This window comes from Cylas formicarius, unplaced genomic scaffold (genome assembly GCF_029955315.1).
Source record: "Cylas formicarius isolate icCylForm1 unplaced genomic scaffold, icCylForm1.1 PGA_scaffold_1__22_contigs__length_36826433, whole genome shotgun sequence".
NCBI lineage: Eukaryota > Metazoa > Arthropoda > Insecta > Coleoptera > Brentidae > Cylas > Cylas formicarius.
In genome coordinates, this window is record NW_026844264.1 from 2,160,130 (window position 1) to 2,185,683 (window position 25,554).

Genomic DNA, 25,554 nt, shown 5'->3' on the forward strand with positions numbered 1-25,554 from the left:
GTCGGTAGAATTCTACAACCTACAAGATTTTTCTATGCTGCTATGCTATGTGAAAATTCTTATTCTTTGGAATATAAACCCGTTGAACCAAATTTGGTTCATTTTGGGATATGGAGGAGGGAACTAAAATATTGGTAAAATATATCTCCTAAAGTTGAGATTGATCTGCACTTGCAAGTATGTTCATGTGGTCTATTAATTTTACAGTTTTCTACATTTTCCTCTGCTTCAGCACAAGATAGAGGTATAGCCTCGAAAATTAATTTCTCTCATTAACGATTTTTGACAACTACTCCATCATAAACATAAACATAATTTTTATTCGCGTTATTACAGAATTAAGTTGAATATATCCCGGGTGCCCCAGTAAGGACGAGGTACAGTATTAGGGAAATGGACGTCCTAGAAATTTGAAAAAAAATGAAGCTTGAAATAATTTTCAAAATTATAAAATGGCCACCAAGAGCGTAATTATTATCTTCAATTTTAAAACTACTGTCTACTGTCATTAGATAGTCGTAACGCTGTCCACCCAAAAACCCAAGCACTTTTCTATTTCTACATTAATGGTTGCTTTCAACAACCAAAAAACATGTTGGTTGTCCCCCTTCATCTAACGTTCAGTTTGCATTCAAAAACAAACTCCTGTTTCAAATTTAATGAAATTTAATGAATCAAAAGGTATGTACACATTATCGAATATGTTTATAAGTTACTAAATCTAGATTGGAATTAACATTTAAGTATAAAATTACAATTACATATGAACTAAATCTTAAAATGTAAATAAGACTAACATTATCGATATAAACATTTCGAAGTTCAGTATTTACATCTAATTCTAAAATACTTAAAAGAACAAATCAGTTTTAAAAAATCGTAAGTTAGGTTATGAACCCGCGAACATGTAAGGATAAGGTTTTTATTTGTTTTAATACTAAGACTTCATTTTAAAAATATTTTTTGTCACATAGGGAATTCCAAAAAATTGATAAAGTTTTATATTGAAATTGTGGAATGTTATACAAAAGGTTCAAAAATTATGCTTAAATAGAAATTTTCAAGACAGGTCCAATGGAAAAAATATTTTTCAAACTGGATTCCAAGTTCGCCCGACTTAATGCCACCGGATTCTTTAGTGGGGACAAAGAAATCGTTACCTCCGACAATACCAGATGATCTCAACCGGTGCTTCATACAAGCTGTCCAAATGGTAAACCCTCGTATGTTGGAAAATGCTGCTGAAGGTTTTAGAAAAATTATGCGCTTGGATCACAGATCGTTATTTTGAACATCTGATATAAAAATGTGTCTGCTTTATTTCCACAATTTTTTTTGTTTGTACATAATTTAGGCTACTGTCTAAAATCATTTTGCAGAATGAAGGAGTTAATTTTTTTGCAAGCGTTGTTGAGTGCTGCATAAAATACAGGACGTCTAATTTAAATTAATTATTTTATTAATTTTCAAACACTCTGTTTAAGTTGTTAAAAATTGAGACATGACATTTCATCGATTGCTAGGCTCATTAATTTCTTTAAAAAAAAAGGAAACACCAACTCAGACAATAAGTATTAAAATTAATGTTACATTTTTGTAAACGCCTAAGTTTGACTGCATTAAGCCTTAATTAGACTTTTCGCATTATTGATCCTACATGGTATGAAAATATTTTAAAAATAAAACCTATACAAAAAAAGACACTTTTCTATGGTCAAATAATTTAGCCATAATGCTTCATGTTTAATAATTTCAACCATTGACACTTTGCAAAGTATTCATTATGTTATTTATTTCCAACCGAATTGTGTTAAAGCACGAGTCATCGAAGCATAACTTACAATATTACAAAAGCAATTACCTGACTATCTAAAATTACACGCTAGAATAGTAGAAACTTTAAAATAAAAAGGTAAAAGAGTGCATATGTGCTGTAAAGCAGGACCGTCACTCGTTCAATAGGAAGAATGTCCCAGTATGCCTATCTCGATAGAGTCACAACAAACGAAAGAGACATATACATTATATATACACACATTTTTCTACCCAACAATAATGACAAAAATCTACATAGGCAACAGCTTGCAGTTTTTACTTGGATAAATTTTGACCATTTAAAAGCTCTGATTGTGATGAATATAAAACGACTAGGTGCTAGTGTTTTTCTTGAGACAATAGGCGTTGCATGTAAGATATTGCTGACATCTGCTGACTGTTCAGATCAAACGATTTTCTAAGAAAAGATAGGGAAATAAATCTAAAATATTGCTTTAAATATCCGTTCGATACAGAAATTAGCACTCTTTTTACTCACTGCCCTGATATTGCTGTACAAAACTTTGGGCGTCTTCAGAAATTTGATGGTGGAAAACCTGATCACCTTAGTTTCAGGCGGTTTGTGAATACTAGGATCTTTTCAAATATAATCAGTACAAAGGATTAGTAGAAATCTTAAAAATGCACATTCCTCCTCCAAATATGATTGAGTACATCGCCTGATCCACATAACCAGCATCGGAAGATCCACAAAACAGATTCCTATATGCACATAAGCAAAATCTATAAAGAGTGACTCAGTGCTTCAAATGCCAATGTGTTCCCATAATTTTCTGCGAAATTGCCCTCCTTAATTTCTTGCAGACCTTCCATTAAATTCACTTGAAGAACGTTGAATGGTGCTTTATTATTAAATGTTCGTTATTCTTGCCCTTAAAAAGATGTTAGTTGGATGTTGTTAGTGTTTTAATAAATTAAACTATGCTAACGTAAGCAAGTGGTTGTAGAAAGAGCAACAAAAAATCGATGAACTTCTCCTTTCACTCGTTTGTTGATCAATCGCTGCGCGCGTGCCAAATGACACTCGTAACTTAAATGCCATTTTTCAAACTTAGGGCATAAGTTATATATGACACAATAGTAAAAGACGGTTTAAGATATCTTGTGATTTTAAGACGAAGAAGCATCTAATGGGCATCCAAATTGTCTTAAACTTCATTCTTTAATCTGATAAGAGAAAAATTTTAGATAAAATGATACCTTATCTCAGAACCTGTGAAAATGATTAAAAAGACTTAAAACTTTCATAATAGTGTGTTGTTATATATACAACATCTATGTCGACTTCTGCGATGGAAATCCATCCTTTGCTATATATCTGCAGTGTATTTTCTTATAAAGATCCACCTTAGTGGTCTGTAGTGATATTTTAAAAATAAATAAATACATAAATAAATAAAAATGCCCTATTTTTATAATTTTATCTTATTAAGCTTTTAAAAAAGGGTGTATAAATAGTTGCAATAACAGGTTTTTTCATTGTAAATATGATGATTAAAAATGATTACGATTTGCAAATAGTTTCTAATAGCCTCTTAAAATAATCTAAAATTAAATTGAAACTCAAAAAAATAGGATTGTAATTATTAACATTAGACTATTTATAGATGGTCTAAATCTCCAGACTATAAAAAAAGTCAAAAACCTCGCCTTAAATGCTTGACAATCACTTACGATTTAAAGCTCATGGCCATATTTTCCCCTAAGGTCCCTTTATAAAAACAAGCATTTTAAACCTATGTTTATTTTCAGAACTAGACAAAAATTATATATTGTAATATTTCATATATGGTTAAGTGTCGGTAATCGTAAGACTAGACTTGTAAATTGTACATTTTTAAATTTGTAAATTGTAAATCTTACAAGAAAATGACAGCGAAACATAGCGAAGAAAACTAATCGAGCAATATGTTTTTTGTTATAGTTATTTTAATATAACAAACTACTTTCATGTCTATACAACATTATTCTAAAGAAATATATAAATAATGAAGAATATACCAATCGCAATTAAAACAAATTAAAAAGAAAAAACTATATAAAAATTAAAGTATCCTAACATTTTTAAATATTTCTATTATTTGATAAACACTGTTTTGTTCTGGGTTTTTGCACGCCTGGATAGTTTTCAGCAAACGATTTTTGATATCTTTTTCTGTCATGCTTCGGAGTTATCTTTTTCACCAATTAATATACGTATAGCATTCTTACAATGGGAAAACGTTTTAATGACAATATTTCGAAAATTACAACTTTATCAAATTGGCAGATTCCTACCAAATTTACCCTTTTTTAAAATGTTCAATACGATAAAATTGACAATGGCAGTGACAAATGACAATATTTTTTTTGTTAATGTTACTTTTTGATCACCCTGTTTTTATTTATGTTTAAAATAAGTCATCTTCTATAAGCAAAGTTTTAAGACTTAGGTATAGGTTATTATTCCGCATGTCCCAGTAAGAGCAACGAGGTAGGGTATTAGGGACACGCACGCCTAGAAATTCGAACACAAAAAGTTAATCGCCAAAGATAAAATGCTGACAATTATTTTCGAGTTTCTGAAATAACCACCAAAGGGCGTAAATGTCATCTTGAAATTTAAAACTCGAAAACAAGGAAATTTGTAAGGGGTGTTTGAATATGTTATTAAATAAATGTGCATATCTTAACGCATTTTAATAAAGTCGTTAAAAAGGGCTTTACCTAGAAAAGTAGAATTTTTTGCCAACATCAAATGACATAAACAAAAAACTGAAATCATTCCATTGTTTGCAATTATCAGAAAAATCCAACTGATGGCAAAATAAGCAACCACAATCGAATAACTCCTATAATTATTTAGAGCCTAAGAAAAGCGCTTTCTAATGACTTCAAGTTTATTAAAATGCATTAAGCCTTTTCAGAGACATGGGTGGACTGTCTCATAAATGTATAAAAAAGTATTTTTGTTACGCAGCTCCTTATTTATTTCTTCGTATCTGAATTCTGCCGTAATTCTGGTCACATTTTGTATAACAGTATGCCGCGGCCGAATAGTTTTTAAAATATTTTCCATTTTTCGGGATTTGCTTCTTGACGCAGAATGACGATTTTTTGCAGAAGTATTGCTGAAACTACGACTAATTTGTTTTTTAATGGAATGGTCAATTCACGCCGTTCCTTACACCAAGCCCTAGTCTATGGACAGCACTACGCCTCCAAATCCTGTTTCGTTAAACAGTACAGGACTCAAATGCCAACCATAAAAAACTGAAAAAATAGCTCACCAATAAGTGCAAAAATAATATGATACCCACGCAGACAACTTAAAAACTCGAAGAGTAGGACCTGAACCATATGAACCCAAGATGAAAATAAAACTTTCCATTCCAACGGGAAAGCTAGTAACAATGTTACAATCTGATATCACAATAAAACAATTTGGACAGAATGAATATAAAGGTTGGTCTGCATAATGGTGACATGCTCTTTGAAAACAAAACCAACTAGGTCAGGCGCTCTTAATGCCTGAACCCTTACACCTTAGGGTGGGGCTTAATGCCCCAAGAGCAGCCCTTAGATTGCAGATTCTAGGGAACTGGAACCTGAGGACAGAAAGCCATCTGCCATTTGTCTTAGGCGGTAACTAACCCTCTCTGTGAAGAGGGGCAGGAATGAGGCTACCTTATGCTTCCAGTGGAAATCCCTACAAAGGACGGCTGTGCTAGTTTGATACACAGACACTGGAATAGGAACAGGAACTGTGGCAGCTCTCTAGGGCACAGATATCTGTTCCTCTGGGGTCCATCTCAGTACATTCTAGAAATCTATGAGATCTGGTGTGTGCTTACGAGAGGGTACTCGGACAAGCACATCTATATTTGAGAGGGTGAGCTCAGGATTGCTACTTGACAGGACTGGCAGAATGTCATTCTGTCAATTTAGTCTGGGTGCGACATGTAGGTAATGAGAGCAACAAAATGGCAGACAAATTGGCTTAGGACACAGCGGCAACACCGTATCTCGGATAAGGAGGCATTGCGAAACCTTACCGGGATTGAACATAGGAAGAGGAATAAAACAATCGCCACGTACATCAAGAGCCGAGCGAAAATAAGTCTCCAAGTAGCCCGCGAAGGCTCGTCAGGGCGCATGGTTGGATCAGAACCCTTTCGTGGGTGGCTAAACCAATTGCAAAATCTGTAATAAAAAAAATCGATGGAAATAGAATCCCGGAAATGGTGAAAAGACATGAGAGGCCAAGAAATTCGTCAGCAGTCCAAGAGCCAAATTTACAGCAGAACTGCTAAGCACATATGTTTCCATCTGCTGGACGTAACCAAACCATAGGCAACGAGCTACACCAAGAAGTCACTATGAAAGCTGTGAAGTCTATTCAGATAACAAACAAATAAAGCTATGAAGGTCCTCGGGGGTAGGTATCTTGGTTTATAGAGAATAAAATGCAATGCAAATGTAAATGGTAAATACTATAATTTTTGTGGAAATTAAACTTTTGAATACTTAAACCATTTTTGTTTTACTTTTCGAGATCCTTACATCTTCGCCTAGCCCAAACAAAAAAACGGCTTCCAAAATATCTACAGGGTAACTGAACTCGACCGAAGTCGAACCGAAAAAATTAATGAAACGTTTGAAAGGCAAAAGTCTCCGCCTCGCTGTAAGTCGTCGACGTCGGTACCGTCGAATAACTGACCGAATCCGAACCCTCGTGATAAGTGCTGGTCGTACTCATCACTTCGTGCTTGTCGGGATCTTCTTCCACGTGAGCGATATTGAACCCGCCAATCTCGGTTTTCAGTTTTACTTCTTCGCCGTTGGACCCCTCAATGACCGACGGTAACGTCACCAATCCCAAACTCGTACCTTGCAAATCGACGATTTTCCCGTTATCTATGATAATGGACTGCATCTCGTTGGGAAGCTTGATATTGCCCATGATCCCCATCAGGATCCTCTGGGGCGGCACCTGATCCTGATTGCCGGACTGCGACTGAGACAGCCCGCTCTTCTGGATATCTTCCGCGTCCCTCTCCGCTTTCGGTTTGCCGAAGGTTTTGAATTTAATGGGCATCGGTTCCGCCGCCGATGTCACCGGTTCAACCCTGTGACCCCCCTTAAGATCGGGCTGGGTTTCCATCCAATGTCCGGTGGTTCTTCTATGGTTTTTCAATTGGCCGGATTGGATGAACCGTGCAGGGCAAACGCCGCACGCGTACGGCCGTGCCCCGGTGTGTCTGCGCATATGCAAAGCCAAATCGTTTGATTGCGTGAACGCCCGACCGCATATGTTACACACGTATGGTCGTTCGCCGGTGTGGACGCGGCTATGTCTTAACTGAAAAAAAAAAGATTCATGTCATATAATTTAATAGCAATTAGGTGCATGAATAACTAACTGAAGGATTATTATCGAAATGTTTTGTTTAATAGATACAGTTACTTAAATTCTAAAGTCAAGGTAGAATGCAATTTTGAAACTTTTGAAAGTTGATTTCGATCTGACATTTGGATGTGTATAACTTAGGCTTCTTAAATTTAAATCTGATAAGCATTTTTGTCTATCACGTAAGGTTTTTTTTATCAAGATTAAAAGAAGTATTAAATGAGAATCTCCGAACATTCTTCTTTTTTAATATAAGAAAAAAAATCTAAATTAAATAACAAAATCTCAAACAATAGTTAAGTTCATTGTTTTTAGATCTCTCGCTCTCTCTCTCGAATGCAATTTTGAAACTTTTGAAAGTTGATTTCGATCTGACATTTGGGTGTGTATAACTTAGGCTTCTTAAATTTAAATCTGATAAGCATTTTTGTCTATCACGTAAGGTTTTTTTATCAAGATTAAAAGAAGTATTAAATGAGAATCTCCGAACATTCTTCTTTTGTAATATAAGAAAAAAAATCTAAATTAAATAACAAAATCTCAAACAATAGTTAAGTTCATTGTTTTTAAATCTCTCGCTCTTCGACCATGGCATTCCCAAAGCCTTATTTGAGGACCTAAAAAAATTCCTTCCTTTAATTTTGCATCTGAGAGCAGAAAATTTTCGATAGGTATTTGAGCTTTAACATACTGCTTCACCAAGCTTAATTTAATATGGAACGGTGGTACGAGAGAAGATCCAACGCTATTAAAGGGTTTACAGAGGTTAAAGTAAAAACACTATGAACAAGAAGCTAACAAATAAAAGTGAGATCGGGAAAGTTATATTGGATTTAAAAAAATAACTTAGCATCAGACTGTGATGAGGTCACGGTGAGAGACTTAAAGCCTACGCAGGTGCAGGTGAAAATGTTCTATGTGACGTCAGCAATTATGTGGATTGGTTTAGTAGATTGGTACAGCAATAAATTTAAAATTAATATAAATAAAATAATTAATTAATTAATTAACAATGTTAGATATTTAGCATTAACTGTTTATGGCAAATTATACCTATGATCATTGCAGTATTTAATGTAGACGTTATATATCGTAAAAAACTAAGTACATGATCGGCAATGCCGATTTTCAAAAGATGCAATTGTTAAAAAACAAAATAGTAAGAATATTATGAGAAAGACTAACACAACTAGTCTTTACAACCAACTAAGTATCTTTAAGTTTTTATATAAATAGTAGATACAACAGTGAACAAAAATCTAATATATCAATAATTTTATCTAACCAAGTCCATAACTATGAGATGAGAATTATAAACAGGGTGTTTAAAAAAGACGCGGCAATATCTATGGGAGTGATTCCTCAGATACATTGTTTAAAAGATGAAGTTTTTTTTAATAATGTTTTTAAATTAATTCAAATATCTTTTCACGGATTTGTTTGAAATTTAGCAGCGTTATTTCTAGTGGTAAGGGGCTGATTTGAAACTAACTGGATTAAATGGGGAGTTAACCTTATAAAATTTATTAATTTATGAAATGAGCACATTAAAACCATGTGGAAGAACAAGAAGATCAAGAACAGCACGAGCTGGAAGAGAATATGGTGAACATGATTGAAGAATATCCTGGTACTTCAACTCGAAAAATTTTTAAATACACGTAATGGTACTTTTTGGCAAATTATTAAGAACGTTCAATCAGTTCTTCTTACGGATCTTCCTTAACGCATTGCGTTGTGTCAATGACGTTTGCGGAAAATAGTTCAAATCCTCCAAATAAAAAATTTTCATAATAACCATTTATGGTGGGGCCACCTAAAGTCCGTTTACGCTTACGTCACCGCTGTGGAAAATATAGAGAACCTAAGAAATCGAATTATTGCTGTTATTTTTGACAAGGTTCGCCAACCCATGACGAGAAGATTGGATTCCTACATCCGGGATGAGGGTGGTCACCCAATAGTTTTTTTTTTAATTTTTTGTATAATAAATATTAAGTTATTTTTAGTCGAATTGTTCGCCAAATCAGCGCTTTATTAGTAGAAAAAACGCTGAAAATTTCAAAAAAATTTGACTCACAAAGGGGGTTTTACACCGATATCTAATGGTTTATAAAGGTTTTCGTTACTGTAATGCTCGAAGACGTCAATTTTGAATAGTATTTGAAACATATTGACATCAAAAGTTAACTGTTTGGATCAAAAAATGCAGTTATGAAGCGGTTTTAGGTTCGATATGTTCCGGATAAGCCGATTTTCACTAAAATCTCTTTGAAAAATGGAAGAAAAATCAATTATCAAAAAAGGTAACTGTTTATATCAAAAAATAATAGTTTAAGCTATATTTGCAGTTTTGATGCAGTTTTAGGTACGATATGTGTGGCAAAAGCCGATTTTGACTGGAATCTGTTTGAAATGAGGAAGAAAAATCTACTATCAATCCAAGAAAGTGGGTTTTTAAGTAGTCATCTGCAGTAAATCAAACGCCAAACCCAATTATTTGTCCCAAAAGGAGGGGGTTTTCATTACATATCTGCATTTCTAAGTTAGATTTCGGTGCAATAAGAGGCGAAAAAGCAGATTCTGACTGGGATCTTATCGACAGCGGCAACTATTTGACTCAGAAAGCTGGTTTTACATTGATATCTAATTGTTTATTACGGTTCTAGTTACTATAAAGCCCGAAGACACCGATTTTGACTAGTATTTGAAAGATATTGACACGAAAAGGTAATTGTATCAAAAAATGATAGTTTAAGCTGATATTTGCAGATTTCATGCAGTTTTAGGTACGATGTATGTCGGAAAAGGTGATTTTGGTTGAAATCTGTTTGAAATGAGGAAGAAAAACCTACGATCAATCCAAGAAAGTGGGTTTTAAGTAGTCGTCTGCAGTTTTAATGTATATTTCAGTCTGCTAAGTTATGAAAATGTAAGTTTTGACTATAATCTACTCGAAATCAAGAGCGAAAACCATTTATTTGTCCCAAAAAAAGAGGTTTTAAGTAGATATCTGCTTTTCTAAGGTAGATTTGGGTGCACTAAGTGGCGAAAAAGCAGATTCTGACAGGAATCTTATCGAAATCTACAGCTGTTATTTAAATATTATTGGGAATAATACATTTCCGGACCAACATTTAAGGAAACTTTTTTCATAAAATGATTTGAGAAATCAACCCCTTAGATATGTTTTTACAAGAACCAATATAGGAATTCATTATTCCTTAAGGAGCTTTTAAGGATTAACCAAGAGGTGTAATATCTGCAAATAAAATGAGTTTCTTGGTTAAAAAACATAAAAACTACAATCTTAGTTTACAGATTGGTGATCAATCTATTTATATATATATATATATATATATATATATATATATATATATATATATATATATATATATATATATATATATATATATATATATATATATATATATATATATATATATATATATATATATATATATATATATATATATATTATATATATGTATTGGGTTTAAAGAAACCTTATTCTGATAAATATAACAACAAACCATATAAATGTATAACGATCGAACATCACAAACCTTTTCACTATAGAGACGATTTGTTGGATATAAGTGATGATTTTTGTAAATCACTTTAAGATTCCATTCTGAACCACATTCAATGGTCATACGCGTGGTGATCAACAAATTTCCTCACCACCCGACGCACAGAGGACGCAGCACGGGCCGGCCCCTCCGGAAGGAAGACCAAAAGCGACGTAGGGTCAGTTAAGTTCCGTAATCAAAAATCTTTTGGTGCTGTCTCGAGTAATTTTTGCGACTTCTTGCTGTGCCAGCTGCGGTCAAAGTCCGTTTCCGCGCGGACAAATCATCAGAACTAACTTTTATCCTATTATTGTGCAATCAATATTCTTATTTTGCTTTGCTTTGCGAAAAATCTGTTTATTCGTTTACTTTTTTTTGTGTACGAAGGTCATTAGCATCAATACAAAAAAGGTCAGTACGTTTGTTTTTTTTTTATACACAGATACGCGTTTGATTTCAATCGACTGGAATTCGGTTTCAAATATTCTTTTGCATTTAACGTTCAATATCGGAACGGCCAGAGTTTCAGGCGTATTTATTTAATTTTTTGTCGAATTTCTTTGGGTTTAGTTGAAACTCAGAACGGTTTGGTTTTAGATTTAGTATTATTATTATTACTTTTTGAGTAACATTGCTTTTCTCTATGAATCTGCGTAGTGTTCGATAGGTTTTTATAATGGAAAACTATTTAACTTACAATAAAGCCACTCTAGGTTTTTTATAAGTCGTTGAAATTTATAATCGTTCTCAGACCTGTCGCACTAATTCTACTAAGTTAAATCAATTTAAAGCTCGTTATGAAGGAATTGAAGACATTAGAAATAATTCCGAAACTTATCATCATGCAATCGTTGGGTCACAACAGATGACTGACAAGTCTCTGGAGGATGAAGACGAAATTCGTCGCGAATTTGATGAGTACTACAGCTTGCCAATTTTGTCGAAGTCAGACACACCATACTTTGCTCCACTGGGGAGCTGATTCTCCTTCCAAAGACAGTTCGCCACAGACACTACATGACCCATCATGCGAACTTCCTCACTCCATTGCATCTTCTGCATTCGTAGAGCTAAACTCACCTAAATCATATGCCTCTTCTTCGGCGAATATAACCTCATCAACCCTACTCGCTACCGCCCTCGTACAAGTAGCTGACAGACATGGCAACCTACACACGTGCCGAGCGCTACTGGACAGCGCGAGTCAGGTAAATTGCATTACTGAAAAGTGTTGTCGAAGATTTGGTGTGAAAAGCTGCGGTAGAAGTGTTGTAATTCAAGGCATCGATGATACGTCAGTTGCTACATCGAGAGGCTACACTACTTTCGAACTAAGCGTGCCTGGTTTGAATCAACCTTTTGTGGTAGTCTATTCAGTCATATTAGCGTCCATTTGCGTTAACATGCCTTTTTAAAGTAGAGCACAATAACTGGGATCATTTGTCTCATATTAAGTTAGCCGATCCAAGTTTCAGTGGTGTTTCAGGTTAGTGGTATCGACATTTTACTAGGTGCTTCCATATTTCCATTACTCATGTTGGATGGCAAGATTATGCAATCTCCACATGACCCCATTGCCTTGAACACCATTTACGGCTGGATTATCATGGGAAATGTCAAATCATCTGGTAACTCTTGTTCACATCCACGTGATGATTGTACTACACCCCAAGCATCGGGATTATCAGAGGCTAGTATGGAGATTCTCTCCTGAACAGCCTATCCAAGATTATCGTCTTACCCGCGTTACACTTGGAATTGCATCGTCTCCTTTTTTGGCACTTCCAGTCATTTTGCAACTGGCACGAGAGGGCTCAGAAGCATATCCTAAGGCTTCTGCAGTCCGACATATTTCTGGACGATATGTGCACAGGAGCTTACAAATTGTAGGAAGCATTGACCCTTAAAGCAGAGCTTGTTCAGTTATTAAATTCTACAGGTTTTGAGCTGCGGAAGTAGTCAAGTAATAATCTCAACTTTCTTAATATAATTCCATCAACTATTCGACAAACTTCTGTTTCACTAGAAGCTGACACTGGCTGCTTTCACAAAGTCCTTGGTCTTCAATGGGACCCTGTGAACGATGTTTTCTCATATCAGGTCAATCAAACCGACGATTCTTGTACGAAAAGATCAATTCTCTCTACCATTGCTCTACGTTTGATCCAATCGGACTGACATGACCTTGCATATTTCTCGCAAAGCCTCTAATGCAATTGATGTCGACAGAGGGTGTAGATTGGGATGATACTCCAACCCAAGGTATTGTCGATCGATAAAAATTTCCAGGTATATCTTGACACCAAATCTTCAGTCTCTACAACTCCATGTATTCGGCGATGCTTTGGATGCGCCGATTCAACTGGCAGTGTATTTTCCACGCTAGTTACAGCCAAGACCAAATTTGCGCCACTAAAAAAGATCTCCCTTCCTCGCCTCGAACTATCAGCTTCAGTTTTGGTCGCTAATCTTGGTTTTGAATCCATTTTCGCATGGTCTCACTCCATGGTAACTCTAAGTTGGATAAGAGCGCCTCCATATAAATGGAAAACCGACATCGCAAATCGCGTATCTCACATTCAACCCAGGTGATATTGCATCACGTGGTATATTGCCGAAAGAGCTATTGAACAACTCTATGTGGTGGCACGGCCCAGAGTGACTATGTCGTTCGTCTGACCAATGGCCGAACAATCCAACTCCTACTCTCCACTTACAGATATGCGGAAAGAGGAATCAAAAAAGTATGTTTACTCGACTTTTCCACAAAAACGCGTGCCTTTTTCGGATTTATTGGAAAGATTTTCTTCTCTTCTGAAAAATTCTTCGTATTATCACTTATGTTTTGCGTTTCACAGATCTGGAAATAAAACGTCAGACTGTTGATACATCAATGATGACTGAAATTGAATTACATAACTCATTACTCGTCTTTGTTCGAATAATTCAACAGCAATGTTTTCGGCAGGAATTTGAACTTGTTTCCAAAGGTCTACCTTGCTCCAAATCCATGCGCAAGTTGTGTCTTGTAATTGACACTCAGGGTATTGTCAGGGTGGGCGGAAGGCTAATTACGTCCATGCTCCCATATGAGCAAAAACACCCTGTCCTCTTACCGTCAAACCATAAACTGACAGATATGATTTTGTTATTATCACAATAAATATCTGCATCCAGGTTTTCAAACTCTATCCTATTTATTGTTATAACATTTTTGGATTATTGCTTCCAAACGAGTCATCAAGCGGAATTCGTCTCAATGTTACCGCTGTTTTCTAGCAAACCCTAGATTGCCCGTACATTCCCAGTATGGGCAATCTGCCCTCTTATCGCATTTCACAACTCAAGTCATTTCAGTGTGTTGGTGTCGATATGGCAGGTCCTTTTCAAATTACTATGGCAAGACTACTAGGTGCTAAGACTCAAGAAGCATATCTTTGTCTTTTCATCTGCTGTTCAGTTCGTGCTATCCACCTTGAGTTAGTTTCGGATTTATTAACTGATGCATTTTTAGCTGCATTGCGATGCATGTTTGCGAGTCGAGGAAAACTTTCTGCTCTCCACAGCGACTGCGAAACGAATTTTATTTCTGCGTCAAAATACATAGCCAATATCATGTCCGATGCAGCTAGAGAAGAGCAGATCTCTTGGTCATTTAATCCTCCCTCTAGTTCGCACTTCGGTGGCTTGTGGGAAACCGGCGTCAAAAGCGTCAAAAAAACCTAGTCCGTGTCGTAGGTGACCGCATCACGACCTACGAAGAACTCAATACAGTTTTTTTCAAATAAAATCAATTGTTAACTCCAGACCCATATGCGCTGTTAGTAACTATCCCAATGACATGACCTGTATTACACCATGCCATTTTTTGATGTTGACTCCAGTATCGACACTTCCTGACCCTGATATGACTTATGTCGAGACCGTTGGCAGCTAATGTTACAAATGCAGCAGCACTTCTGGCGCCCATGGCATAATGAATATCTCACAAGCTTCAACCAATGTAATAAATGGTGTGATAATCGCACCAATCTTGATGTGAGAACACTGGTGGTCTTAAAAGAGGAAAACACTCCAGATCTTGAATGGCGTCTTGCGCGTATAGCCGCGGTCTACCCAGGCCCTGATGGCATTGTCAGAGTGTTCAGGGTTCGTATTGCGACTGATGTCTCTAAGAGACCTGTGGTAAAACTCCCTCTACCAAATCAATAGCGTGGTAAACAAATTTTTCGCTTAAAGCATATAATATGTTAGCACTTCTATTAGTAATAATTGTTAGCATAATTCTAAATTTTCAATTTTTTTAACCTATAAATTGCAAGTAAACAGGGGTATCATTTTTTCGAAATCGTTTTTTGTTTTTATGGGAAAATACCTACTGCCTTTTGGTGGACAGTATGTTTAGTTTTCATTTTATTATTTCTTCGGGTTTTTATGAATTTATATATATATAAACCTATAACTTATTTATTGGCCGCAAGTACAGCACCAAGAAATTATTCTATTTTTCTTCGCGGAATTAAAGTCTTGAAATTAATTGGCCAGCTGTACCCGTTCAAGAACATCCAATAGTTTCATGTGCGGCACTGTGTCGAACGCCTTGGCCAAGTCCAGAAACACAGCGATATATTTATTGTTCTCATTGATCTCATCAATCACATAAGACACTAGCTCCCGCATTGGTTTTCTGAAAGGAGGTTATTGATTTTTTAAAACTTCGCAAATCGTTCATTTAAACATTTTTCGAAAATTTTCGCAATGTGGCTTATAAAACTGATGCCTCTGTAATTTTTAACCAATTTGGGATCACCCGCCTTAAATATTTTTGTAAATTTTGTAATAATCGACACTTTAAATTGGGTTGGCACATCTCCACACCAATATTAAATTAATAATGTGTTTAATTGGTGCTATTATAAGATTATCAAACATTGTAGTATCTTTGGACATTATGTCATCATAGCCGGGGGCACCAGCGGACTTTAAACTGTGAATATGTTTCACAAGGTCATTGTCACTCACTGGCTCCAGATACATTGACCCGCTGACCCCTGGAAAGTCAAACTCCAAACTATCATTAAATGCAATATTTTTGTTCATTTCTACGCCTATACTTGCAATGTACTGGTTACAAAAATTGGCCATGCTAATATCCTTATCAAAGCTCTCATTATTGTGGTTTACAATTTGAAAATTATAAGCTGATTATTGACTGTCTTCATTAGAAGCATCTCTGAGACTAGTTGATATATTTTCCTAAGATTATTCTTTTTTTCTTCGATTTTATGCTTATAATAGTTATTCTTAACATTAGACATACGAGCTTTAAGTTTACGTCTGTAGTTCTTCTATTGATTCTCTTTAGCAGTGCTGTAATTTTTCTGAAGTTGTTTTTTTAGTTTGTCTCGAGTTTTAATACAGTTAATCAAGGCATTAGTAATCCAAGGCTTCAATTTATTAGGTTCTTTTATTTTAACTTCTGTTCTACATTGATTTCAATAGGACTGAAAAGTTTCTCTCCTCTAAGACTTTTTGCCTGTTTTCAGATTCTAATTTGAGTCTCAGTGCGTTATAATTTGTTCTATATATAGTCTTTACTCTCACATTGGGTTTGCTATTTTGTTGCTCTGAATTTGATATGTTTAACATAATGGGACCATGATCTGTTATGTAATAGTTTATTACATAAGAGCTAAAATGAAGATTTTCGACCTTCAACCTATTTTTAAGAAAGATATGATCCAAACATGTCCCACTAGCTGGTCGAGTAACATGATTTATATAAGACTCGAATCCGGAACCAGACAGTACGGTACAATATTCATTGACCTTGTGGTCGTCCGTATTCGACAAACAAGCGAATAGAACCCTGTGGCGATCTGTACAAAGCATTAGCTCCATATTTTATTTTATTAATTTCTAAACTTATTCTACTTACTACAATGTTGGATGTCCAGCTTGTGTGTTGTTACGCACGGATTCAATTCTGACTTTATAAACACAAGCACTTCATCATTTCTATTTTTCTTACTAAAATTACAATGCCCCTTGTAATGAGGAATATTAAAATGTGAAACAGATTCAGGCTGAAAACACTGACTCAATACTATGACATCGCAAAAATGCATTTTAAATGTCTCTAAAAATGTGAGTAACTCCTCAAAAAAATATTTAACGCTTCTTATATTAATTTGCATGACGTTAAACTTTGTTTCTTTTATTGCACCTACTGCTTCTGAAATATCACCTGCACTAATCACCTCACTATGCATGTCTTCACTTATTATGTCAAACAACTCTGCTCCTTTTACACTAGCCATTTTTACAACCGCTTGACCTCTAGGTGATACTGGTAGGTTGGACACTGTAGATCATCAGCCGAGCGTTTTATTTCGTTATTTGTGTTATATTTTCCATTTGCTTCAACACAATTGACACACTTCTTAATCTGTGCAGGACATTCTTGCTTTGGGTGACTACCACAACAGTTTTGATACTTTTCCGGATGCAGTTCTAATTTTATTGACACCAATACTTATATCTGCTGATTTAATTTTATCTATAATATACGATTGCACCTCCTCTACGGTTTGATCTCCTTTTGGTTTTATTATTAGACTAAGCGTGTTGATTACGCCAGATGTTTTAGGCAAAACACCAGTCTCTTTAGCGGTTATGTTTGCGTAGGTAGGTTGGATCGGATTTGATTCACTTTTTCTTTCAAGCGGTCTTCTTAAGGAGATTAATAATTTCATCCCTGCTTTGTATAAGTGGGTTCTTAGCCTCAAGCAAATTATGGAGCAATTCAAATGTTTCATGCTTTGAGCTTTCGTTCTTTTAACTGCATAACTCTTCTTCTTCTTCTGCATTCTTTAGAGAATGGCTGTGAGCATCCATCACATCTGTGCGTCTCTCTCTTATTTCTACAGGCGCTGCACTTCATAGTTGTTAGATATAATGTTATTTTCAACCATCCATGCAGGCGGTCCGCTCTCCGGCACCCACAAAAAACTTTATTTTAATTGTTCTGAATATTACTAAACACGTGGAGACTTATTCGTAATCCTGTCGGAGAAAGAACACAACCCGACCCCCACAATCACTTAAACAACCCCCAGCACTGCCCTGACTAATTAATTCTACGGTATATCTCAACTAGCCCGTATTTCTTTGGGACCCGCGCGAGGCTAGACCAGCGGGACAGGGACGTCCGCACCAATAAATAGCTTTATTGTTTTAACCATTAATAAAAATAACATTAAGAAAATTATATCCCGGTGGCAAAGGGTTAAAAAAGTCAGACACCTGACATAGTCAGATACTGTCAGCATTAAATTAACTGAAGGGAACAGGCATCGCTTGGAGTGGGAGGAAATTAAAGAGAAGCAAGTATTTAAGCAAAGGTTTAATTAAGTCAAAACGAAAATGAAATTCTGCAAGTATACATTTTGCTCACCCAAAAGACAATTTTTAAGAAACATGAAAATTCTATTACGGGGACATATTTACCAATCATAGTTACAATTTGGTATGAGAAAGACCTTTTCAAAAGCTCTTTTCGATGTTGTGGCACAGTAAGGAGGCCCTGTCTACGGAGATTCAAATTATAGACAATCGTCTGAAATCAAATTTTGTTATACAGATAGTGCGGAGAATGGTAAAAAATTCAACAAAGACATAGAATGTGACCTATGCGGAAGACAGAAAACGGTCTGAAAAATGATACAAAAATAAAAGAAAGCAACAAATAAGTACATACGAATAGAAAATATTCAGAGAAAAAATTGGATTGTATGGTAAATGGTATATTTTTTAAAAAACTATTGAAAATTGGGAAAAATGTCTAGCATCCAGATCTTCCACAACTCAACAAAATCATTTCTAAATGTAACTGATCCAGACTTGTAGCGGAACTATTAATTTTGAATAAATATTTTTTAAGAATATTTTCCGGTAACAGTGTAAAATTTAAATAAAGAAATAAAGTTTTTTTAAACTCTGTTCCTATATGTCATTATTGATTTGAAAATTAGATAACGAAATTTGTAAGAATTCATTATTTATATCATTTTGATTATTTAGTTTCCGGAAAATTACTACATCCACCGTATTTAGCAAATTTTGCGCCGGTAATACAGTGTGGTTTCGAAGATATGCCAGATAAGACAAACCACTCGTTAATTTATTGTAAATTTCAAAAGCAGATTGAACGAGTGGAAAAGAAGAGGATTAAGGTAAGAAATTTTAAGAGTCTTCATAGGGACCTTGTTTAGGCTCCATTTGAAAATTTATTTCATTTATTTGGCGTTAAAGAAAAAGTTAATTTCTTTAACACTCCCTTATTAAACATTTTTAATATATTAGAGTCCATCTCGGAAATTAAAAACAAACCAAACAAACATTGCAATGAGAGATGAAAAAAAGTATTTTTAATTTTGCATCAAAACAGTAACAACTCTAAAACACTTAAAAAAATTGAATGACCTTAACATTAACAACATAAAAAAAAGTAACATTCCGGAACTTCTAGGCAATCCAAATTAAGTAAATAAAGATTTTTTTTAATTTTCGTCGTCAAATCTACAATAGTATATTATGCAACAAGTGCGATAAACCGCATTTGATTCACGAGTTTATTTGACACCAGCGGAGCGAGTGTTTAATAAACGAGTGACTTAAAAAGTTTACGGAACGTGTTGCGTACAACACTTTTTCTACTCCCGCCTGTAAAATACCTAATTACGCACAGATCTAGCGTGCCGAAAGTGTCGCTTTACCACGTCAGTTTCGTTTCCCACGAATCCGAGCCACTTCGAAGATTTTCGGGATTTTACCGCACGGGTTTGGGAGCAATCCGATGATTTCGGAGATATTTCTCACGATTTGAATTTTGAAGTTTGTCAATTCTGACTGTCATGTCAGTGAATGTATTCGTGTTTTGCGAAAATGTACACAAAAACTAACGGTCGTAGAAAAAATATAGTATGCAACACGTTTGGTAAACTCACTCGTTTATTAAACACTCGCTTCGCTCGTTTCAAATAAAGTAGTGACAAACGTCACTACGTTTTGACAAACGTCAAAATTCAAAGCGTGGGAAATATCTCCGAAAACATAGGATTGCTCCCAAACCCGTGCAGTAAAATCCCAGAAATGATCGAAGTGGCTCGGATCCGTGGGCAACGAAACTGACGTGGTAAAGTGACGCTTCCCGCACGCTAGATCAGTGTGTAATTGGGTATTTTACAGGCGGGAGTAGAAAAACAAAATTTAAAAAAAACTTCATTTCTTTCTTTACCTTTCACACTGTTACCGAAATTAATAGTTCCATGTCAGTTAAATTTGGAAATCATTTTGTTGAGTTGTGATAGAATTTTGTCTTTTATAACTAATCTACAAAATAAATTAAATAATAAATAATAAAAAAATAGAAATAAATTATCAGATGCTTGAAGGATTTCCAAAAAAATCAGATCCTAAGTCAAACACCGACCTCAGGCCAATTAGTATAGTATCAGTCTTGTTCAAAATACCTGAAGAAATTATGAATCAACAAATTAGGAAACGCCTAGATGGTAATGACATTTTACCCAATTTTTAATCGGGATTTCCACCGAAGGAGATATGGCATGGGCTATTGTTAATGAGGCGGGCATTGGCAAAGACTGAGTAGATACAAACCAGTTTTTTTTATTTAGATCAGATGAATTTGTTGAAAACATAAAAGTCCTTGGATATCCATTTTCACGCTTTAATCAGAAAAGATTTGTATCAAATGGCATACATTTCATTATGCACAAAAAAAATATTTCGAAATCAATAGTATCAAAATTTCATGCCCAGACATCCAGACTTAAGTCTCTGACAACCTGAACCTAGGAGCATAGCAAGGGCCCATAGGTTCAACTGACCTCGGGTTGAATTATTTTTCAAATTTTAAAAGATATTACGGAAGGACATAAAATCATTTTAGATAACAAGTATTCAAGCCTTCTCAAAAAACCCATCAAAGGATTTCAATGGTTGGAAAAAAACAACTTGGAAGGTTTTCGTCCTCGGAACGTGACTCACTTATTGCTTCCCGTTTTGCTTCTATGCAACTGGCAAATTCATGCCGCTAGCACTCGTCTTTCCTGGAACGGCTTTAATTCTTTGTAAAAAGGGTAATACCTACAACTGACAACAAGTGCCTGTTAATCATGGCCAACCATACCACTCACCGCGCTATTACACTGTTGGATTATGCTTATGAAAATAATGTCCTGTTAACCGTGCCACGACACAGCACGCATAAATTACAACCACTTTATAATTCGGTTAATGGTCCATTTGGAACGTATGTGTGCTATGCAGAGTGGCAAAAAACTAATCCCTCCCACAATTTAATGTTTTTTGACATTGGTGAAGTATTTTCGTAGGCATGTCTAAAAGCTGCGATCCCTGCCAACGCAATTGGTGGATTTCCGGGCCTCTCAAGTCACAGAAATCGATGATAAATATAACATAGATTTAAAAAATCACCCGAATTCTATCAGCTCGCAAAGCAATTCAAACTTCTAGATCTCTTGAAGTTTTTCAAGACGACTTTAACTTTCATAATATGGATGACTTGATCCGAAACCAAAAAAAAAGTTACAAAAAGAAAAACTCGATAGTGTAAAGTGAACCTTGCTGACCGAGTTTCCCCTAGCTTTAATTTGTCCTGGGGTTTAATTTACATCATTTCTAAATTGTTTCTAACACATTTTTGCTTAATATGGTTTGTATGACAAATAAACATTACTATTGTTATTATATCTTGTTTTCAAACTTGAAGAAAGGGGTTGGTAGGCTAATAAGTAAGTAATAGCCCAAACAAATGCCTATTTTGAGTAGCTTCCATAATTTCACTTTTAACACGCTTGAAATAATTGAAAAAACCCTTAGACTACTGTACAGAGTTGAAAGGAGGTTATGTCGAAAAAAATTTTAAGAATGATTTGTTTCTACTCCTTTTTAAGGACTTATTGCGCGACCCTCGGTAGTCCGGCAAAAACCGGGTCGAAAGAATCTTTTTTTTTTTAGTACTAGTGTTAGTATGTGTCAAATATTTACCAATTTGTTGCTTTTGTTGAAGGATTTCCCGCATAGCGTACACAAATAAGGCTTCTCTCCGGAATGCGTCCGTTCGTGGCATTTCAAATCGTGCGATCTAGGAAAACCTTTTCCGCACTCCCCACACTTGTAAGGTCGTTCTCCAGTGTGACGTCTCATGTGAACAATCTAAAAAGAATAAGGGATACAATATCAAATAATAAAAAATCGAGGGGTTAACCACTTCACGCAATACTATCACTAATCCCCCATAATCGTGCACAAAATCTTAAATGATATTAGGCGGCAGCTGAAGTCATCATTGTGATAGTTGTTGCGGCACAAAGTTATGGGCCCATGTGACGCTGTTTGATTATTCAAACTACAAATGAACAATTTTATTTAATTGGAATCATTCAATCTATAAGCACATACATTATGAATGGTATATATACTGGAAATCAAAGTAAAGGTGACGAGGTACAGTATTAGAGAAACAGGTAATAGTATATACAGTCGAAATTTCTAGTTATCAAGACTTCGAGTTATCAATAAAAACTACAAATGCATGTACTTTTTTGTGAATGAACATTCATTTTTAAAAATGGATTATACGTTACATAAATGCCCTAATCTATGATTTTTAAACAAAAAACGAAAATTATGAAATAGTAGCACATATGTATGTATGTATTTACATAATATATGTACATACAAATGTATTGTATATGTACCCAGTGTATATAAATATAGTATGTAGGCACATATACATACATATGTATGTACATATTAAAGTTTTCTTACTCTTTCACTAGAAAAAAGTCAGTTATTTGTGACTGACGACCGGATTTCTTATTTTGGTTTTCAACAAAAGCTTCAATTTTATTTAAACAATCATAGAGGGTGTTAAAAAACAGTAACTTAGTGACGGAGTGCTACGCGAATAAACAAACAAAAATCGAGAACGCAACGCTAGATTGGCTTTTGAACGTTTGATATTTTTAGTGTGTCACTTTTGAAGTTGTTTTTACAAATTACGTATTATTTTCCGTTTTCCACCATTATATTTTAATATTTAAACATTAGAGAACACTTAGTAACGAATCCGGTGTTTATTTGAACGACATATTCCACATTTTGGTGCCGAAACTCGGGAAGTGTTTGTTTGAGTATTGGAATTAACGTGGAACGAAATAATATTTGGAAAATGGAATCAAAAACCGACGTGTCTTTACGTAAAAATTATCGCGGGCAATTAACGAAGTTGTGCAAGGCCGGAGATGAGGCCGTAAATTCAGCAGAATCTTCACCGGACGAACTCTCAGTTTTGTGTGAAAAAATTAAACTTCTAAGAGTCACTTTCAACGAACTGAACACGAAAATCTTGCCGACGTTAGAGGACAATTTCATCGAAATGGAATGTGACAAAGTGACAGAATATGAAATTAACGCTATGGATGTTATTGGTTTGGAAGTGGCTATAAAACGCAGATCGGACGGAAAGCAGCTGCAGAACGTGGGAATTGAATACATGTGAGACCCTCAGGATATCTCTCCGATTCCAGAAATGAGTATTGGTAACGTACAATCCCAAACCAATCAGAAATCGGTAAGATTACCCAAACTTGATTTATTAAAATTTAACGGCGACCTGGAAGCATGGCCAGCTTTCTGTGAGCAATACAATCAAGCTATACATAATAATCCTGAGTTAAGTATGAACTGCAAATTTACTTATTTGAAGTCGCTTTTAACGAGTAAGGCGGCTCGGACAAGCGGAAAGAATTATTGACTGTTACGTGTAAAAATTATGCGGTATTCCGTCGGTAAAATACGACAAAGATGTTAGTGGATTACGTTGCTTGTACAACACGGCTTCTTCAATAACGTGCTCGTTGGAACCATTGGGCATATCAGCTGATCAGTATGGTTTAATGGTCAAATCCATGATTTTTAAAGTTTTACCGTACAATTTGCGAGTTCAGTTTAATAAAATTAAAATACAGAGTTTTTCCAAAGAAACTGTAAAAAAAAGATCGCAGATTTATTAAACTTTATAAAACTAGAAGTTGATGCGTTGGAGCAGGCTCAGACTAACGAAAATAAAGACAATAAAAATCACGCGAGTTCGCGAGAAAATTCGGGACATTCGACGCGTAACGACACCCGAAATAGATTTAAATCAACCCATAATGAAATATTTACAGCTCAGGGCTTGTTAAGTGTGGCTCACGAACAGTGTTTATTTTGCAAAAATAAAAATTATCTAACCAAAGATGGTTTAAGTACTTATATTAGTTTGACGGATAAAAAAAAACTTTTGCAGGACAGTAACAGATGTTTTCGTTGTACTGGGCAAAATCATAGGTCAAAATTTTGCAAAACAAAAGACATAACGTGCAAAAAGTGTAAAGGGCGACATGTTACTGCCTTATGCGACCCTTCATACAAACCAAAAACAAAAAATGAAAGTCAAAATGAACGTAACGACAGCTCTAAAGAACAAGCAGCCGTAACTGTATTTTCTACAGGACGTCTCGAAAATGTGTATCTACAAACTGCGTGTGTCTTTGTAAAATCGAATGAAGATAAAAAAGAAGTATTATTACGGGCGGTTTTTGATGCCGGAAGCCAATTAACTTATATAAAACAATGTGTTTCACGGCAACTCAACCTACCAATTATCGGAAAGCACAAGATTTCCATTTGTGTCTTCGGAAGTTCGCAACGCGGTGTTGCCAAACTGTACAATAAAGTTGAAGTTGTTGTAAAGAGTCAATATTCAGATAAGTTAATTACAATACATGCAATTGAAGCTCCCGAAATATGCTTCGATTCGATTAACCCCCCTTCCCTTCTCTTACCGATCCAGTTATCGAAGATTTTGCAAAACAAAATCAGTTAGCGGATATTCAGACAATGCCTTTAGAAGCAGCAGGAATATCGTTGCTTATCAGTACCGAAAATTATTGGATGTTGGTTACAGGTGAAACGCGTACCTTAACAGAAAAATTGCGAGCTATAAAAACTAAAGTAGGGTGGACTATTCACGGTGCAAGAGAATCTAACGAAGGGGCTCCCGATTTTACTGTAAATTTTAATGTTGCGACTATTTTGCATTCGCAAATTATCGACGGTGATACAGAAACGGACTCAGATGAAAACAATTATTTAAATTTAAAAAGATTTTGGGACTTGTAGACGATTGGCATTAACGGTTCGGAAGTTAAAGTGAAAGATAATTTTACCGAAAAATTTATGGAAAATAACCTGATTTTTAAGGACAATAGATACGAAGTAACTTTACCATGGCAATCCGATAAGGTTTTGGACTCAAATTACACGGGTGTATTTAATCGTGCAAAAAACTTGATAAATAAGTTGTGTAAAAACGGAACTTTATTAGAATACGACAGAGCAATAAGGGAATATGAACGATTAGGCTGTTCTGAATTAGTATATGAGGGTGATATTAAACATAATAAAACGTACTATCTACCGCATAGACCGGTTTATCAACGAGATAAAGAAACTTCTCATGTGCGAGTGGTATTCGACGCGAGTGCGCATGCGCCCGGAATGCCTTCGTTAAATGACAAATTAATAACAGGTGAAAATTTAGTTCCAGACTTACTAAAAATTTTGATAAACTTTCGAATTGGTAATATTGCGTTGGTAGCCGAT

The 25,554-nt window shown here is 35.3% G+C and overlaps 1 protein-coding gene across 3 annotated transcripts in view; it reads right to left on the bottom strand.

Moving 5' to 3' along the window:
- Nucleotides 1–134: 134 nt before the first annotated feature.
- Nucleotides 135–25,554, bottom strand: part of LOC132697418 (zinc finger protein 888-like) — a 46,514-nt gene continuing 21,094 nt past the window's right edge. For 2 of the 3 annotated variants that reach the window (XM_060662915.1, XM_060662914.1), the window contains 2 exons: nucleotides 21,892–22,059; nucleotides 135–7,177 (listed from right to left, as the gene is read on the bottom strand). In XM_060662915.1, the coding sequence (XP_060518898.1) occupies nucleotides 6,461–7,177; nucleotides 21,892–22,059 (885 nt within the window). In that variant the 3' untranslated portion in view covers nucleotides 135–6,460. The remainder of the gene's footprint in view (nucleotides 7,178–21,891; nucleotides 22,060–25,554) is intronic. The other variant, XR_009618148.1, reaches the window with a different exon arrangement.